This window comes from Colletotrichum phormii, assembly GCF_030913505.1.
Source record: "Colletotrichum phormii strain CBS 102054 chromosome Unknown BDP81scaffold_14, whole genome shotgun sequence".
Classification (NCBI taxonomy): Eukaryota; Fungi; Ascomycota; class Sordariomycetes; order Glomerellales; family Glomerellaceae; genus Colletotrichum; species Colletotrichum phormii.
The window spans coordinates 852437-869988 of NW_026851456.1; the positions used below are offsets into that span (position 1 = coordinate 852437).

Here is a 17552-nt window from a genome sequence, read left to right on the forward strand (position 1 = left end):
GCAATTGACAGTCGTTGATAATTAGCCATGGATTCCGGCAGCTTAGTCTCTTGTACTCCTAGCTAATTTCAATTGCAAGAAACTCTCGAGGTGTCTTCGATATGGCGTTTGAAAGAAGTCGTTCTGTACGTTCTGTACAGAAGGGGCCTTGTGAGTAAGGGACCAAACTTCCTCCGCCGCAAATCTCGTGGCCATGAACTGACTTACGAGAACCTTGGGGGCTACTTCCTGGCGCCAATCTCCAAGCAACTCGAGATAATGTTAATTGACCAGTAACAGTGTATTTACTCACGTGGTATTCTGTGCCGAAAAGCAAAACAGAAAATGAGCCGTGTTAGTGTACCTTGGTCGAAGGAGAACTTCGTGGAGCTTCTGCCCGCAACCCCGCATCCATGCATACCCATGACTAGTTGCGCCTGAAGGGTTCTTATGAGCGGGGAATGAGACGAACTACTGCCCTCACAACCTACCTTATCACGACTGAGTCATTCTTCATTTATCGTAGATAATGCCTTAGATCCCCTCTTCCAAGTCGACCTCTCTCTTGTTTAGACATTCTTTCTTTCCTACAGCTTCCGACTTCGTCATGAGCCACGGCCTTTCAACTCGCGGCAGCATCGCAGCCAAGCCCGACGATGGCATGCTTCTATGGAAGATCGTGCAGGACCTCTGGGATCCGGAGTCAAATCCCAAAGGCTATGTGAGCTTGGGAATCGCGGAAAACACTCTCATGCACGATAGACTGTCGAAACACATCCACGAGAATTTAGCAGTTCCAAACCACTCGTTCACGTACGGAGATGGCATGACGGGCTCCAAGCGTCTGAAGGCATCACTCGCGCGCTTCCTCACAGAGCGACTTCACCCAGTAACGACCATCGAAGCTCAACATGTCTCCGTCACCAACGGTTGTAGTTCGGCAATAGAACATCTTTGCTGGGCGTTGGGCAACCCAGGTGAAGGCTTCCTCCTCGGCCAACCCCATTATGGAGCGTTCCTTCCGGACGTCGAGTATCGGACAGGCTGCAAGCTCGTGCAGGTCCCATTCCACGATATCGACCCGTTCGGGTTGGATGCGGTTCAGAAGTATGAGGAGGCATTGCTGTCTGCCAGGGAAAAGGGAATCAAGATTGCCGCCCTCATCCTGTGCCACCCCCATAACCCTCTTGGACGTTGTTACCCGCGGGAGACCATCGTTGAGTTGATGCGGCTGTGCCAGAAGTACGATACGCACCTCATCAGTGACGAGATATACGCTCTCTCTGTCTGGGAAAACACAATCGACACGAAGCCAGCGCCGGTTCCGTTCGAATCCTGTCTCTCCATCAGTACAACGGACATCATGGACGCCCATCGACTGCATGTTCTCTGGGGAATGTCCAAAGACTTTGGTGCCAACGGGATCAGACTCGGAGCCATAATTTCGCAGCACAACCCGTCGTTCCACAGCTCCCTGACCCCCGTCGGCATCTACAGCTCACCTTCCGGGCTCACGGATCATGCAACCGCTAACATCCTCGATGACCGCGAGTGGGTCGATGGCTACATCGACGAGAACCAGCGCAAGCTTCGAGAAAACTTTGAGCTGGTGGCTCACTGGGTCACAGAGAACGGGATCAAATACGCACCTGGGACAAACGCGGCATTCTTCCTGTGGGTTGATCTCGGGAAAGCCTATCGAGAGCGCCGTCCGGGTGTAGAAGTTGAGGATATCAGCACAGAAGTGATGCACGCGTTGCTTAGCAAGAAGGTGTTTCTGGCATCTGGGAAGCAGTTTGGAGCTGAGCAACCGGGATGGTTCCGGATCGTGTTTTCGAACAAGAAGGAGCTGCTGCTGGAAGGCCTCAAGCGAGTTGCTGCTGCGTTAGACGGTTAGACTACTGAACTTGATACGATCTCATCAAATGTCTTGGGGCGCTCGATCCAACTTACTGGGCTTTCTTTGCATAAGCGCATTGGGACAGTAAGGTAGTGAGACTTGGATTCTCGGTGTATCATCCGACATACACTGTTGTTGATAACTGAGATGAGCTGCTTATCATAAGAGAAGGTTTGCGCACTTTTACTTTTGTAGAAATTCTCCTACCAGTACACCAAGCTTAAATGATCCTTGCGTTGATCATCAAAAGCCCCTGTTGGAGGATGAAATCATGCGGCATGGGTCACGATTAGATAGAGCTGGAATGTTTAAACCTACCTCGTCATTTAGTACTTCAGTTCCATTGGGTTGTTCAATACCTACATTACAAGTGAGGCTGCTAACTCAGCACAGCCCTGTGACGATTACCAGAGGAAACCACTCGGCGGTTGGCTGTCTGTTATGTGGTGTCATTCTTGACTCGCTTAGCGTTCCTGTTGCTGCTGTGATATGGTCCTGGCAACTGTCGCGGTGCGGAACGCGCGGGGACCGTTGAGTGCTGTGGTTTGGTATCAAGCCCTCAGCATTTGAGCGTGAATTATCGTGCCTCTCCGAACTCTCACTTTCAACAATCGACGGAAGACTTCGAAAACCAATGCGTCGGCGACGACTTACATAAGAGGGAGATGGGCTTGTTGGCTTATACCTGCGCATCCTGTGGGTGAAGGCGGCCCTTGAAATGTCACCGTAAGACATCGACCGTTCGCGGATGTATTTTAACTATTTTCCCTAGAATGATGACCAATACTCAGACGAATTCGTTGAGTAATACAAAGGAAATGGTACAGCTAACAGCATTGAAGACACGCAAATGCTTGCATTACATGGTGTTCGAGGCCGGCAGTGTCTGGATAGTTTTGCCAATTGCGGTAAGGCCTCGTTCTTCTGGCTGGGCTGCAGGGATCCTTGAGCGACATCCGCCCACATCTGCTTAATGCCTCCAGACATTAGGACGAGATCCCTGCGAACCCGCGCGGTTCCCACCGGCGTGCTAGTACTGCCCAGTTCTACGTCAATATCATTTGTTGACTTGATCCTGAACTTTTGGTTAGAGTGTTCTCGGCGTATACGCTGTGCATTCATAGCAGACTTGAACCTCTGGTTAAGGTACATCACTGACTCCGAAGCCATTGTTACAGGTGACAGACATCTTTACTCTGGCTTTGGGAACCCGTATCATTCAGTTGTCGTTGTTTGAAGACGAGTGTCACATAAGTACCCTAAGGTAGCTTATAGAGAGGATATAATTCGCTGTTAAACATAAATGACTGATCGCTGCGGCGTGACCGAAATCCTTCTCACTTCGCTCATACGATGACAGAGTACGCCATTGCAATGGCACGCTAGAAGAGTGCGGTCATGTCTAAAGGGGCGATGTGACCCAAGCCACGAGGACCCCACGCATGAACAATGGTCACAATAAGCGTAACCGAGAGACCACACCTTGGGAACCCATGCTAAAGAGGGCTGAGTGGTTACGTTCATCCGAAGACTGGGGTTTAGCTCGGCCCGGGGTGTAGTGACGCTGGGAAGGGGTAGGCAAATTTACCGGGATACCAACGATCTGGATCGCGTCATATGTAATGTACTTTACCAAACTTGGAAGAAAACAGCCAACTTCAGTCTACATGAATCGGTGTAGTGGATTTCGGAACATGAGGCCTGCTCGGCTTTCGGAACGCAATGCACGATGAAAAATCGAATCCCCTAATGCCAATACAGTCTACTGCCTAGTACATAGACATCATGTAACGAGATATAAGTAGGTAGGATCCGCCGCATACTAGGAATGCTACTCTAACACCATCTTAAACCATCGTCTCTCTTTTGTATACAAAGCCAACTGAAGTCCCAATCCAAAATGGTTCTGCCCACATTCGTTCTTTCGGCTGCCCTAGCTACATCTGTGGCAGCTAACGATACCCTCCTCAACTTTCACGGTGCCCCCGAAGTCGAAACCCGCAACATCGACGAGATCCACAAGGCTGCTGTTGCCGAAGGCGGTGTGGTTACTCTTTGGCACGGAGGTGATGAGAAGACCCAACAGGATGCCCTGAAGGAAGCTTTCGAGAAGCGCTTTCCGGGGATGACCCTTAACCTCATCGTCGACATCTCCAAGTACATCGATGGCGACATCGACCGCCAGCTGTCGCAAGGCAACGTTTCCGTTGACAGCGTAATTCTTCAGACCCTTCATGACTATTCCCGATGGGATCAAGAAGGTGCTTTGTTGCGCTAAAAGCCATTGGACTTTGACAAGATCCACCCTGGCTTCCGCGACGTATGGGCTTCATGGTACGCCGTTGTGGTCTTTGGATAAACCAACATCTGGAATGCCGAAAAGGTTTCCGAAGGTCCTGTCGAGTACTCAGACTTCTTGAAGCCTGAGTACAAGGACAAGTTGGTCTTTACCTACCCGAACGATGATGATGCCGTTCTTTATGCATTCGATCTGGCGTAAGCAACTACCTTTGTCAAGTCCCTCCTTTCCTACATGAGTACTAATCGGTAGCAGTATGCAGCAGAATGGATACAGTTGGTTCGAGAACCTCCTCGCCCAAAATCCCCGCTGGGTCCGCGGCACTGCCACCCCGACTACCGTCATGGGCCAGGCCAACAACTCATACGCCGTCACCTTCACCGGTGCTCTCAGCCTGGCACCTACTGCCCCCTTTAACGTTTCCATTCCCAAGAATGGTTTCTTCGTGACCTGGGGCCAGCGCGCTGCGATTCTCAAGGACGCTCCCCACAAGGAGGGCGCGAAGCTTCTTCACAACTTTTTGCTCAGCAAGGAGTACCAGAGTCCCAACACCACCGGCATGTGGAGCGTCCGTAAGGATATTCCTGCTCCCGCTGGCTTCCCCGATCTGATGGATGTCAACTCGACCAACCCGATTGACTTTGAGCGTTTCATGGCGGATCGTGAGCGTGTTGAGAGACTGAAGCTTTTCTTTGAGAGCAAGATTGGCTCCGCTCAAGGACTGAGCCCCTTGGTTGATGATTTGTAAACTTGTGCCTAGTCACATAGTTATTGCAAAGCAGAATACATTGCTTTCTCAAGATGAGATCACATAAACAAAAGTCTATAGGTTCTAGACAGCTTTGTTCTATGCCAGGCCACCCGAACTCCCGTCCTAGTCCGTCTTGCTTCCCTTAGCTATCACATACGACCATACCCATTGGAAAATTCGGGATCCCGTCCGCTCTCCCATAGACAAGCTAATGAGGGCCGGATTAGTAGTTGGGTCGGTGACGACCAGCGAATACCTGGTGTTGTATGTTTTTTGTTGATTTTGTGGCGATATTTTGATATCGTGAAGTTTTGGAGTTGTGGTGGGCCACGCGCATAATTTGACGCCACATCAAAGCTTCAAGATCTCAATTCTTATTTCATGCGACCTGCCTGATATCTCGCTCTCTTTTCTAATATTTACAGTCCTTGAAATTCAAGTTCCAAGTCAATCGCTGAATGCTTCTGTGGAGGCTTCGAGCTAACCTCAACTCTGGGCCGACTCTTTGGCTCCATGTACATCGCTTAGCTCTTCTTCACGTATTACCTCGTGGTACCTCGTGTGATGACACAATAAGTCAGCAAGGTTGTTGGAATTGAGAAACATGACATGGCGTAAACTTTCAAAGTGTGATCCGGAATTCAATAAAGTGAATATCGTGATTGTAGCAAGACTATTAGAAGAAATGCTATCGGCACCGTATTGTCACTTGGAAGATACATTCGACGATAAGAGGCTCTATTTCATCCACCATATCGTTTTACTAAATGACCCGGATGTCTTCAAGGCGTCAGAAATCCAAAGTGACCTGAGGTTATGCCTTCCCTGTCGCCTATGGTTATTGAAACTGGTGGGATCATTGATGTGCTGGCAAGAATCTCCTTGGCCGCTGAGCTCCAAAGAGCATTGCCCTAATAGGCTCATAGCTAAACGCTCTTGCTACACAGTCTCAGGAGAAAGACAGTGCGAATGTTGCTTCTGTTGGAATAAGGTAGTCTCTACTTCACCAATACATTCGAGAGCACCTGAGTGATCCTCCCTTGTTATGGCCAAGGCTGGGCTGACTCCAGCGTCGGGTGATGTGAAGCCGAAGGACAAGCAGTCTGTATAACCTCAAACACAGTCTGTGTAACCTGAAGCATTGCGTTTGGAACAAGACAGTCTGGACGTTTCATTCTTGTTCCCTTTCTGCGAGCGGCCAAGAACACATGTCGCCACCAAAACGGACTTGGCGACAGACAGCTCCAGCCAGACATGGTGTATGTTCTGCCAAGAACCATGTACCGCCCAGAACCCATCGATGGAATGGAAAGGTTGGAAGAAAATTCCACATGCCTGGAGACCTGTATGGTACCTGGGCTTGAAGCCTGGGACTGGGCCATGGCTCGGCACTTCAAAAAAGGGATGTGTCCAGACTGCCGAGCTGATCACTCGATCCCCTCGGCCCGGTTGGTCGGATGACTTCACGCGTCTCTATCACACGCCGGAAGCAATGCTGACCGCTTACAGCACCCTCTCATCCCTTTAACACATTGTCTGGGCCCGATGTTGTGGATGCAAGGAACAGGTCTTGTGGCTTGCTGAAAGATCAACCATTCTCAATGTGAGGCTACGCCATGAAGCGTGGTCAACGCATCTAGGGAAAGAACTATCAAACGTCATTCGTGTGCCGATGGGATTATAATGGCCAATAGTTGTGTGATTCGCCATGGCACCTAAGCCGGAAGCATGCAAAGGGAACCGGGTACTTGTCTTACAGGCCGGCGGGAGGCAACATCCAGCACCACGGAGATGGAAGGTGCTCCGTCTTTGAGAACTATTGATCTTCGTTTTGCACTTTTATCCTCTTGAGACTGTCTCAGAGGTAGAACAAGCAGTGATCTTCCTTCTCGAGGCACAATAATCGAACAGAGAGGAAGGAGTCGAAGGACGTGAGATGCTCAACCAAAATTTGGGAATGACATCACAGTATGAGCATCAGGAATCATTGCATAAGCAGAAGGGTAGTCCATTTTGTGCACACATAGTTGGAGTTAGAACACATAGGTACTAGTACGCTAAGAGTCATTGGTGGCAGAGAAGCTGAGGAGACGCGCTGCACGCGCGCCAAGAGCGCATAGTTAAGGCCGTGAGGTTTAGTACATGGCAGTTTCTCCGTGGCTTGAAGCACACCATGAGCAATGGGGAAGTACCAATGAGGCGTCAAAATAATCACAAACCCCACATCAAGAGAACGGGAGCTGGGAACTTCCGACACCCTATCACATAGCTGAACCTTTCTAGTCAAAGTGCTTCTGTAATGCTTCTCTCTTGATTTGTGTTATTCCAGGTAAATCGACCTGAGTCTAGATGAAATGATGCGGACTTTGAGTTGAAAACGTTGATCTTCAACTTGGACTTGCCGATTGAAGTTATGGGCACCAAGTCGAGCAACGTCCACAGATCGGGCCGCAGTTTGGCACTACGATCGGAATGCAATCTCTGGGGCGCTTGAGTCATCTCGTTCAGTTGCCTAGCACACCATGACATGGAGTTTCCTCTCCGCAATGTACGGCCGCAAACGTTGTCTCGGGCGGTGCCATTGACGGAATCTCCCTTAGGTAATTGCTAAGACCTCGTCGTCCCGCTACGGAACAAGCTCAGTCCGATGATCGAAGCCGGCTCAACCACCCCGCTGTCGATGAATGCGGCCCGCTGGGAACTATCCGCTGACATATTTCCCGTAAGCCTAGCCTGCCCGCCAAGCCACGGCTAGGCTGGATCTAGCTCTTTTCACTATTGCCTAATAGTCAGCTCGCATAACGTCTAAGTTGGCTCGAGCTCTGTGAAAGGGTTGCTCCCGTTGAATGTGGGGTTAGAGGCTGTCTTGAATTGTACTGATTCGTGGATTCTAATTGGTCTTAGACAACCAACATCGTCCACGGGAAACTCCAGTAGACCCTGAGACAGCTCAAGACCAACCACATCCACTCCCGCCATATGCGGTAACAAGTTGAAAGAGGAGTCAACAAGCTGTCCGTTCCCAGCTCCTTGCAAGGGAACTGAGGCCTTTGGGAGAGGGAACTGAAGATGGGGTGCTCCGGGAATGACAGCAGAAGAGACGCCTCAACCGCTCAGCATTCTTGAGAGGAAGATTCCGTGGGACTTGTGTGTCTTACTGGGCTTTCAGACTCCTTTGAACTTCTTCAGCTGGTGCCCGGACGGGATTGTCTCGCCGCGCAGAGGCGTTTCCAAAGAGATTCCGTGTAGGTTTTCTTTGGCTATGCGGGAGCGTTGCCGTGTCGTCATATCACACCGATGAACCCTACCATCACTGCAAGCCTTGCCCCGTTACACAGAACCTCGGACAGTGAAAATTTCTCATCTTAACACAGGAATGATTTACAAGATGACGGAGCAGATCATCACCTCATCTCAGACAGGCACATGCATCGGGCCCGGTGCATGTCGACAAGATGATGGAAGGCTCCGTTACCATGGTAAGTGCTCAAAGATGTATGCCGAACCCACCATCTCGATGCCGCGCGGTAGTTCAGCCCGGGACAGCCAAGATGCCCCGACGTTCTTGGGGTCTAGCTTGAAGCCTTGGCGGCGCCTGACATCAAAATTGAGACAAGCGGTAATTTTGTCGAAGACTTTGCCTGCTGATTGAAGGTCTGGGAGGAGATGGAGGAGGATAGTGGGATGCCGAGGAATGCGGCCCCTTCTAGATCAGCCCAGGCCTGCGACGTCAAGATCGGGACCCATCCCTTAGCGTGCCTCCACCAGTTCGTCCGTCCGCCTCGAGCCTTACGGAGGGGTTCTTGTTGTCTCGTCATTCGTCTGAAGTCGGAAAAGAGGCAATACCTTGCAGTTGATGTTCGGGAATGATATTGTGTTGATTCACAAAGACGAAGAGCGTTGTACAACTCGAAATAGCCGGGGCTTCGGATGGGGCTCCTAGCCCACGGAAGAAGCCATGCCCAGCAAGCCACCCTACGCTTACTTACCGCCTCTGGTAAGATGATGCTCGTTTTCAGACATTTCGAGGGCTTCTCGGCATCGAACCTCCAGGACGTTGACATTGTGGGTATCGTGGGCTCGAAGACAGCATCTCAATTTCCTATAAGAGGCATTGACGACTCCCGTCTTATCACAATTTCTTTCCTCCTCATCAGCTCACACAGCATCTCAACATTCAATACTCAGACACATCCATCTGAACACTTCTTTTCACCACTACTATCTTGATAACAGATCCTCTTCGCTTCAAACCAACCGCCATCATGCAGTCCAAGATCTTCACCGCCGCGCTCGCCGCCTTCTCCTTCGCTTCGGTTCAGGGAGCTGTTCTTCCTCGCGCCACCATCACTCCTGGCACCATTGTTACCCCTGGCGTCTCTTTTAACCCTGCCGAGCTTGGAGCCAACGAGCTGGCTTTCCGCACTCTCCAGGTTCTCACCGGCCAGATTGCCCAGACCACCGCTCTCGCCAACAGCCTTGCCCTTCAGGCCACCGGCACTGCGACAGCTGTAAGATAATCACTCCTCAAATTTGACAAGATGTACATGGATCTAACATAAACGTCTAGGCCGCGGATCAAGTTCAGGCCGTTGTTGCTCAGCTGAGCTCCAACGCCGCTGCCATTGCTGCCAACGTCGCCAGCATTGTTGCTGCCGCTCCCACCGCGATCCCGAGCCCTCCTGCTCCCACCGCTACTGCCCCTGCCACTCCCGATGTTGGTGGCCAGGCTGAAGCTGTAAGATGAATCATCCACTTCCATGGTATTCTATTACTGACAAAACCATCACAGCTTGTCCGCCAGGCTCAGGCTCTCGCCAGAGCCCTGACTGCTCAGATCGCCGCTCTCCAGGCTCAGGTCACCGCCAACGCTGGAACCGTCGCAGGAATTGCCCAGAACGCGATCCTCCTCCCTGCTTTGGCTCAGGCTCAGGCCGCCGCCGCTACCACTCTCGCCACCATCGGAACCGCCAGCAACCTTGCTCTGGGTACTGCTGCTACCCTGACCGCCAATGCCCAGGCCATCGTCGACCGCGTCCGCAACGCTCAGGTCAAGCTCAACCCCGTCCTCATCCTCGGCGCCACCCCCGATGTTCAGTTCTAAAGAGCTCAATAACTTTCTACAACACTCTCTAGCCCGGTCTTTCGATGGTATCTCATCTTAGCCGGCCAAAAGCTTGAGCAAGACTCGCAGAACTTTCAACAATCGCAGCCGAGTATTTGGAATTTGGAGGATGACAATAATATGACAAAAGGGGGAATTGACTTACCATTATTATGGACAATAACGACCGCAACGTCTTTAAACAAGACCTACGCTCCTTGACGGATGGCTTCTGAATAATTAGTAATATTTTATCTAGCGATAGGACTATCTTTAGTACTGCTATAATCAAGATAGTACCCAAAAACTTTCTTACTTCCATGCTATAGTGATAATCGAGTCGTTCTGAACACTAATACACCTTGGTCCTTTCTCCAAACTGACCTCTTTTGTGGGCAATCCTTTAGTTGACTCAGTTTTATCCTGCAAGGCAAGGACATGGATGTTGCATTCAATTGAAGGACGTCATTGAGCCGTACCTTCTGAACTTCTGGCAGGACTGATTCAAATGCACCAAAAGAATAACCTTAGCAAACCTGGCAGCTGTCAAAATATCCCCTTATTTTAAGGAACGGTGTCGTGAATAAGGTGATATGCTTGAAAGCGTAAAGATGGCGTGTTTCGCGTAAACAAATTGCCTGCCGGCGCAAGGCCCGAAATGGTTGCAAGTGGACCCTCCGAAGCACCGGAAATTCAGGGGCGGGAGCGGGGCAAGCTCCGTTTTAACCGCTTTCGTTCGGATGGCACAATGTGACATGCATGAACTGGTTTGTTTGGTCTGTTTCTGTCCTGCTTGAGAGTGGAAAGCTTTCTGTGGCCTTCAGGTGAAGACCACAAGGCCACAGGACGGCCCATGGTCAACTCTTTTACACCCGCGCGCCAGCACCATCCCTGATGCTACCGGTGGGATCCACAGAACACATCGGGAGATCCTCTCCTGGCCCTACAGTTCTGAACCCCTTTCATCTTTCGGCCGAAGGAAGCGAGGTCTCCTAGCCAATACGCTGATTCTCCGTTGCAGGGGAAGGAGGCTCCCGGATCGTCGGCCACTATGGTTCAAGCCTCCAGCATTAGGTAGATTGGGGCGGAATGGAAGCGAGGAGGGGCGTATTCCGTACAAAGTAAGGAAAGGTCAAGAGAACGAACATTGATAAATGACCAGATTTCCGCTAATGTGTTCAACGGCCTGACTTTGAATTCTTTTTCGTCGTCTTTTGCCATTCAATTCCATTCTTTTCTTGTTACCTCGACGTAACATTTCACGTTCTTTTTTACCAGTCTCTCTCTACAAGTCTCTCATTTCCAATATCCTCGCCAACATGCGTTTTTCGACTATCACAGCAGCAGGCCTGCTCGCGTCCGGCGTCAGCGCCAACTTGCACGAGCTCGCCGTTGCGGCCGGCAAGAAGTACTTTGGCACGGCCACGGACAACTCTGAGCTCACCGATACGGCCTACGTCGAGATCCTGAAGGACGCAAAGATGTTTGGCCAGATTACTCCTGGCAACGGCCAGAAGTGGCAGTTCACCGAGAAGAGCCAGGGCGTCTTCAGCTACACCTCTGGCGACGAGATCGCCGACTTCGCCAAGACCAACAGCAAGCTTCTCCGCTGCCACACCCTCGTCTGGCACTCCCAGCTTCCTACCTGGGTGTCTTCCGGCACCTGGACCAAGGAGCAGCTGACCTCCATCATCGACACCCACATCTCCAACGTCGCCGGCCACTACAAGGGCCAGTGCTACGCTTGGGACGTCGTCAACGAAGCCCTTAACGAGGACGGTACCTACCGCGATAGTGTCTTCTACAAGGTTCTCGGAACCGACTTCATCCCTATTGCATTCAAGGCCGCCGCCGCCGCCGATGCGGACGCTAAGCTTTACTACAACGACTACAGCATTGAGCTGGCCGGTAACAAGCAGAAGGAGGTCCTCAACATCATCAAGAACATCAAGGACTCTGGTGCTCGCATCGACGGTCTTGGCCTCCAGGCCCATCTCATCGTTGGTAGCGCCGGTTCCCGCACTGCTCTGAGCGCCGTCCTCCAGTCCTACGTCGACGCCGGTGTCACCGAGGTCGCCTACACCGAGCTCGACATCCGGCACAAGGCCATCCCCGCCGACACCGCCGCCCAGGAGCAGCAAGCCACCGACTATGTCAGCGTCGTCGGCGCCTGCTTGGATATCGCCGAGTGTGTTGGTGTCACCATCTGGGATTACACAGACAAGTACTCCTGGATTCCTTCCGTCTTCCCCGGTACCGGCGAGGCCCTCCCCTGGGACGAGAACCTTAAGCCCAAGCCCGCCTACACCAGCATCTCTAGCCTCCTCGCCGCCGCCGGCAAGGGCGGTGCTGCTCCCGCCACGTCTGCTCCCGCAGTTGCCACCAGCGCCGCCGCCGCCGTCACTACATCCGCAGCCGCTGCTGCCCCTACCTCCGAGTCTGCTGCCGCCGAGCCCTCCGTCCCCGCTGCTGAGCCTTCCGTCCCTGAGAGCTCTGCCCCCGCTGTACCGGTTACCACACCCAAGGCCAGCGTCCCTGCTGCCACCCCTGTGCCTGCTACTACCCTCAGCACTGTCGTGAAGAGCAAGTGCGGCGGTGGTGCAACTGCCGAGGCCGCTTCCAGCGCCCCTGCTGCTGCTACTAGCGGTGCCGGTCGCTGGGCTCAGTGCGGCGGCAACGGGTTCACCGGCTCTACTACTTGCCAGTCTGGCCTCACCTGCCAGAAGCAGAACGACTACTACAGCCAGTGCGTCTAAGCGGAAGTCTTCATGTCATCAAGGAAGGTTGGGACTTGAAGGGGATTGCTCAGGATAGCATCCCATTGAGACGGTCGAAGATTCGTGTATATATCTTTGAAGCCAAAAAGCACATATCCCATCGACTGCGAGTGGGCGTCAGTACAATTGCCCCATTTCTATGCTCCACTTCTGCCCCTCACAAAAGGGGTAGATGTGCAGTACGTCACTTGGCCGCCGTTTTCATTCCCATACTTCCACCGTTAATATTAAATATCTTGCCGATATAATATCCTACGATGGATTCAGACGACTAATGGATCCGTTCGATCATATATTATTATTGCCGTGACGCCCGAGGACCTCGCCGTCGCTTATATAGTCGATTATATACTAGAGAGATATAATAAGTTAATAGTACGGCCGTGAGAATCGCTGTTAGTTAAATATAGTTATCCTAATGTTACGAGCAGGACAAGGCAACCAACTGTGGCACAAAGCAAAAGCTTCGATAATGATGACTCCGGCATCATTGTCCCTTGTTCTGCATATATAGCTACGCGCCCACAGTGACAAGTTGCGGCGGGCGTAACAAATATTTACTAAAATTCTAAAACTTATACCTAATTAGTACCCTAAAACTAGTAACTACTCTATAATATAAGAAATAAATATTAATATCTTGATGAATATTAGGGCTCCAGATGTTTCATAAATATATCTAGACTCATTGATTTTTCATAATTGTAATGATATAACTAACTAACTAAAATTTAAATATTTACCAATATAACTTCTATAACTAACTAAACTCTCTAATAATTCAAAGTACCTCCGAACGAGCTTTTTTGGTTGGCTAAGATTTTGGTTGGCAGAGCTTTAATTGGCTGTACTCCGCACTGGAGATGTACTGACGCCCACTCGCAGTTGATGGGATACTTCACATGTTTTGATCAAAAAATTAAGCGCTGCTCTGTGATTTTGGACCCATCTAATCCGGAAAGCTAAAATCCACGCCTGAAAATGATAGATTGACACTTGGAATCAGAAGTAGTAATACTGACCTTGTTGGAAGTATCCAATCCATGGACATAGTTTGTGCCAGAAGTATATACAGGTTCTCACGGATGACTCACTCTAAGAGCATATTGGCCCACGCCGAATGCGTCATCTTCAGGAAGAAGACTGGTATTTAAGGCAAGTCCGTGTGAAAGAGTCTCGCTTGTAAATCTTTTCATCGCAACATACGTAACGCTCACCCATTTGTTCTGGATCAGACTTCATTCTTCCAACATCCCTGCTCAGCACCCCCTCGGGCTTCATTGCCACCTACCTCATTTATATTATACTAAATACGCACCGCCATTTCTTGCTAATAAGGATTCGTCCAATCCAACTGAGGTGCTTATCTGAACACACAATATGTCAGATTCCCTCTCAAGTTCTAAGTATGGCGTCAACTATCTCTACTCCAGAACCCAAAGGCGAGCTGGCCCAACCTGAAGCAACGGTGGACCACGGCGAAGCGACAAAACTCAAAGAAAAGCAAGCCCATTCGGAAAATCCACCAGCGCGAACTTTTCATTACGAACTTTCTTACGACCTTCAATACAAAGTGCTCCGCTCACTCGACTACTCTACCGCAACTTTACTGACATCCACTAATCGGTATTTCCACAATGTACTTTATCCAAAGCTAGAGTATGCGATTCCCGTCCCCGAACGACTGGAAGGATGCAAAAAAGTCGACCAAAACACTCGAAGTAAATTTTGGGCTTGTTACAAATGTTTAAAAGTTCTTCCGAGGTCATCTTTCGGGGATAAACACGCAGCCATAAAGGCTCACAGCGAGCACACGCACAGACGTTGCATAAATCGCGCCGCTGTTGGACCTGTGCCATCGAGAACAACTACTACGCGGACCTTCGACCTGTCAAGAAGGATAGAGTTTTGTACTACCCTTGCCATGACTGTGGACTTCTTGGCACAGAGTTCAACAGGTGTCGGGGCGAGCACGTATCCCGCAACGTCGTCAACAGACAGTGCTCCAAAGACAAGCAACTCTCGCCTTTTGAACGTTTTTCCACGGGAATTCTCCGGCAAACTATTGGTTACTTGGACTGCCTCGACACCATACATCTACACATGGCTAGTTGCTCGACTATGCATCAAGTCAAGCTTGATTGGGTAGCCATCCATAAGCGCTTTGCCTTAGTTTTGACGAAAGAAGCGCCTCTGATTGAGTTGGTATACCCAGAGATTTTCAAACTCAAGGACGAAAGTGCCAGCCCGGTTGCGAGGGAGATGCCTAGACAGGAACACCCGTACCCTTGCTATAGCTGCTTCAAGGTCAAGACAGCCGCCAAATTTTCCAGCAAGACTCTACAGTTTGCGCAGGAAGAGCCGAATCGCTTCTGGCAGCGCCGGTGCAAAGATTGCTGCACGCTCGCGGCTGACGACCAGGGGATATTGACTCTGTGGCTCCGGCATCGCCTTTGCTCCGACTGCGGGTTGGTGAGGGTCAGGGGAGAAGCTTGCCTCGGTTGCTCAGAGGCATAGGATACTTGCTGAAAAAGCATTTGGCCACGACGAGAGTCAGAAGTAAAACTATAGTACCTAGTCACTTCGACTGAGAACTAAGTGAAGTAATAATAGTAATACTAGAACCTGGAAGAGTTCAATCATAAGAGCTGTCGAGTGACCCCTGCGACTCAATATCTACTTTATTTAACACAGTCCCTGAGAAAACACATCGCGGCTGGCGCAGACCGGAAGTGTTAATGCCACACCAACCTTGACTTATCAATATCATTCCATCCCGTGCCAGTACCTCCTCACCTATGACTGAGGCAGGTTTGGCGAGTGCATCGGACTCCCGTAGCTCTCCTGCCGGTGTCCATGTCCGTGCTGATGACTAGGAGCTGGCGAGTCCCGCCCCTGCTGATGATGTTGCTGGTCATATGGTGAAGGTGACCCCATCTCACTCCTCGCTACAGCTGCTGACGCATCCAGTTCCGAGTATCGATGCATGTTGCCTTGGTGATACTCTGAGCCAGGCGACATTGTTGGTGGTGGTGATGTGCTGTACGGAGGCTTGTAACCTGTTGGTGGCGAGGTTGCTGCATACGAACTCGTCGCGCCGGTGTATTGCGGTTCCATCGGTTGGCTTGGAGTTTCTGCCTTTTCGGCCAACTCTTTCTTCAGTTTTTTGTTTTGGTTCCAGAGCCAAAAGGTCGATATAAGGCCGGTCAAAAGGCAAACACCGGTGACGACAGCGAGGCCAATGGTGGCGCCTTTAAACGCGGACCCGTCATCTGTGGTTCCATCGGTGTTTGTCGTGTTCGCTGTGCACACAGCTTCCTGGGTTGCGATTGTGAACGCTTCATTGGTACCACAGCACGTGGTGTTCGATTGACCACAGCAATACTTGGCTGTGCCGTCGTTACATGCGGTCATGAAGCTGATGTTACTCGGATTCCCGCCAGTCTGAGACACAAGGTCAGTCGTTATTCTATGTGTATGATTGCTGGATGTAATCCCAGGGTTTGGAACGTACCTGAATGTCAGTGCAGACATGGTTGCAAGCCTTGCTCTTCCAGGTCTTGTCGGTGCAGAAACCACGTTGCGGCTGTTGTTGACGGTTGATACAGAGACCCGAAGATGAGCAGATGTCTCGTTGCTCTGGGGGGCCGTCAAGAGCACAGCAACTAGAGAAGACTCCCGCCTGGTTGATACCGAGCTTGTTGCACGGAACGTACGTCTCGTTATCCGCGAGGGTGCCGTCCGGTGCGTAACACGACGCTTCTTGCGACAAGACACCGAGAGAGTAAAGAGAGAGGCCCAAGACCCCTCCTAGCATTGAAGCCAACATTGCGATAACGGGACTGGGCGGAATTTGAGTCGCTCAATATCGAGTCGCAAACGGCATTGGTCGGGTGTTGTGGAATGAGAAGAAAGTCGGAAGAAGCAGAACCGAAACCCCCAGGGGAAGGGAAAGGAAAAGGCACCCACAGATTGAGGGGGACTTCCCATCTCTATGAAGACAGGCCCTACCCGCGTGTAACAAAGCAGATACATTCTCTGTGCAACCACTTCCTCCTCATCTCAAGACTCCGCGGTGTCTGACTGGCACAATCCAGGACAAAGGGAGGGGGGCTCAGTCTCACGCGCATACAAGATGCCCTGCACTGTGATGTTCAACACCAACATGCAGCCAACGCAGCCCCCAAGCTATCTGAAATAGGCAGGCCAGCCGAGAATGTTCAGCAATCGAACCTAGTCCAATCTGCGCCAGTCAGATGAACTGTTGGAAGCAGAATGCAAGATCCCGGTCGAATTGGACGCCTGGCCCACTCCTTGTGCAGAGCTGACCGGCCAGAGACCACACCAACAGGCGGACAAAATGCAGAACTTCCACGATGAAGCGGTCGGCTGTGGCCGAGGAGGGGGTAAGCAGCTTACTATGTGGTGCGGGAGAGGACGGGATGACACGCTCTATTTGCATTTCCGGGTCGACCCCTCTCCGGGCAACCGAACGATGTCTAGAAATCGACTGTCAACGTCTTTGGTCTTTAACACGCCTTCATTGACTACAGTATTTTAAAGGATAGAAGATTTTCATTTTTGGCTCTGACTTTGTGCCGCGAGGAAGTGCAGTCGCGAATCAGAGCCAACGATAGGATTGCAATCCCCGCGTCGAATCATGAGGCGATGTGGCCGAGATTGCTCTAGTGCTGATTGTTGAAGGGATCAGGCTCGCCCCAAAGCCACAGGGCTTGGCAGGC

At 51.0% G+C, this 17552-nt stretch overlaps 6 protein-coding genes across 6 annotated transcripts; 5 read left to right on the forward strand and 1 right to left on the reverse strand.

Annotated features, from left to right (window-relative positions):
- The first annotated feature begins 499 nt into the window (after positions 1–499).
- BDP81DRAFT_432029 (pyridoxal phosphate-dependent transferase) lies at positions 500–2204 on the forward strand. Its single transcript, XM_060590732.1, has one exon. The coding sequence runs from the start codon at positions 587–589 to the stop codon at positions 1874–1876; it is 1290 nt and encodes a 429-aa protein (XP_060443413.1). The 5' UTR covers positions 500–586; the 3' UTR covers positions 1877–2204.
- A 1575-nt stretch (positions 2205–3779) lies between these two features.
- BDP81DRAFT_473052 (ABC transporter) lies at positions 3780–4926 on the forward strand (the record flags this gene model as incomplete). Its single annotated transcript, XM_060594638.1, has 4 exons — positions 3780–4140; positions 4179–4213; positions 4263–4375; positions 4434–4926. The coding sequence occupies 4 exons, from the start codon at positions 3780–3782 to the stop codon at positions 4924–4926; spliced, it is 1002 nt and encodes a 333-aa protein (XP_060443414.1).
- A 4165-nt stretch (positions 4927–9091) lies between these two features.
- On the forward strand, positions 9092–10335 carry BDP81DRAFT_473053 (uncharacterized protein). The gene is made up of 3 exons (XM_060594639.1): positions 9092–9440; positions 9500–9667; positions 9722–10335. Exons 1-3 carry the CDS (start codon positions 9195–9197, stop codon positions 10031–10033), a joined length of 726 nt encoding a protein of 241 aa, XP_060443415.1. The 5' UTR covers positions 9092–9194; the 3' UTR covers positions 10034–10335.
- A 1017-nt stretch (positions 10336–11352) lies between these two features.
- On the forward strand, positions 11353–12789 carry BDP81DRAFT_323585 (family 10 glycosyl hydrolase; the record flags this gene model as incomplete). The annotated part of the gene is made up of 2 exons (XM_060584805.1): positions 11353–12470; positions 12657–12789. The coding sequence occupies 2 exons, from the start codon at positions 11353–11355 to the stop codon at positions 12787–12789; spliced, it is 1251 nt and encodes a 416-aa protein (XP_060443416.1).
- Positions 12790–14218: 1429 nt separating this feature from the next.
- BDP81DRAFT_451311 (uncharacterized protein) lies at positions 14219–15327 on the forward strand (the record flags this gene model as incomplete). The annotated part of the gene is made up of 2 exons (XM_060592614.1): positions 14219–14531; positions 14609–15327. 2 exons carry the CDS (start codon positions 14219–14221, stop codon positions 15325–15327), a joined length of 1032 nt encoding a protein of 343 aa, XP_060443417.1.
- A 279-nt stretch (positions 15328–15606) lies between these two features.
- Positions 15607–16627, reverse strand: BDP81DRAFT_324273 (uncharacterized protein; the record flags this gene model as incomplete). The annotated part of the gene is made up of 2 exons (XM_060584870.1): positions 15607–16254; positions 16325–16627. The coding sequence occupies 2 exons, from the start codon at positions 16625–16627 to the stop codon at positions 15607–15609; spliced, it is 951 nt and encodes a 316-aa protein (XP_060443418.1).
- Positions 16628–17552: the final 925 nt, after the last annotated feature.

Coding starts and splice junctions, on each gene's coding strand:
- BDP81DRAFT_432029 (XM_060590732.1), top strand. CDS start 587: ATGAGCCACGGCCTTTCAACTCGCGGCAGCATCGCAGCCAAGCCCGAC.
- BDP81DRAFT_473053 (XM_060594639.1), top strand. CDS start 9,195: ATGCAGTCCAAGATCTTCACCGCCGCGCTCGCCGCCTTCTCCTTCGCT. Junction 9,441..9,499: donor CCACCGGCACTGCGACAGCT/GTAAGATAATCA, acceptor ATAAACGTCTAG/GCCGCGGATCAAGTTCAGGC. Junction 9,668..9,721: donor TTGGTGGCCAGGCTGAAGCT/GTAAGATGAATC, acceptor AAACCATCACAG/CTTGTCCGCCAGGCTCAGGC.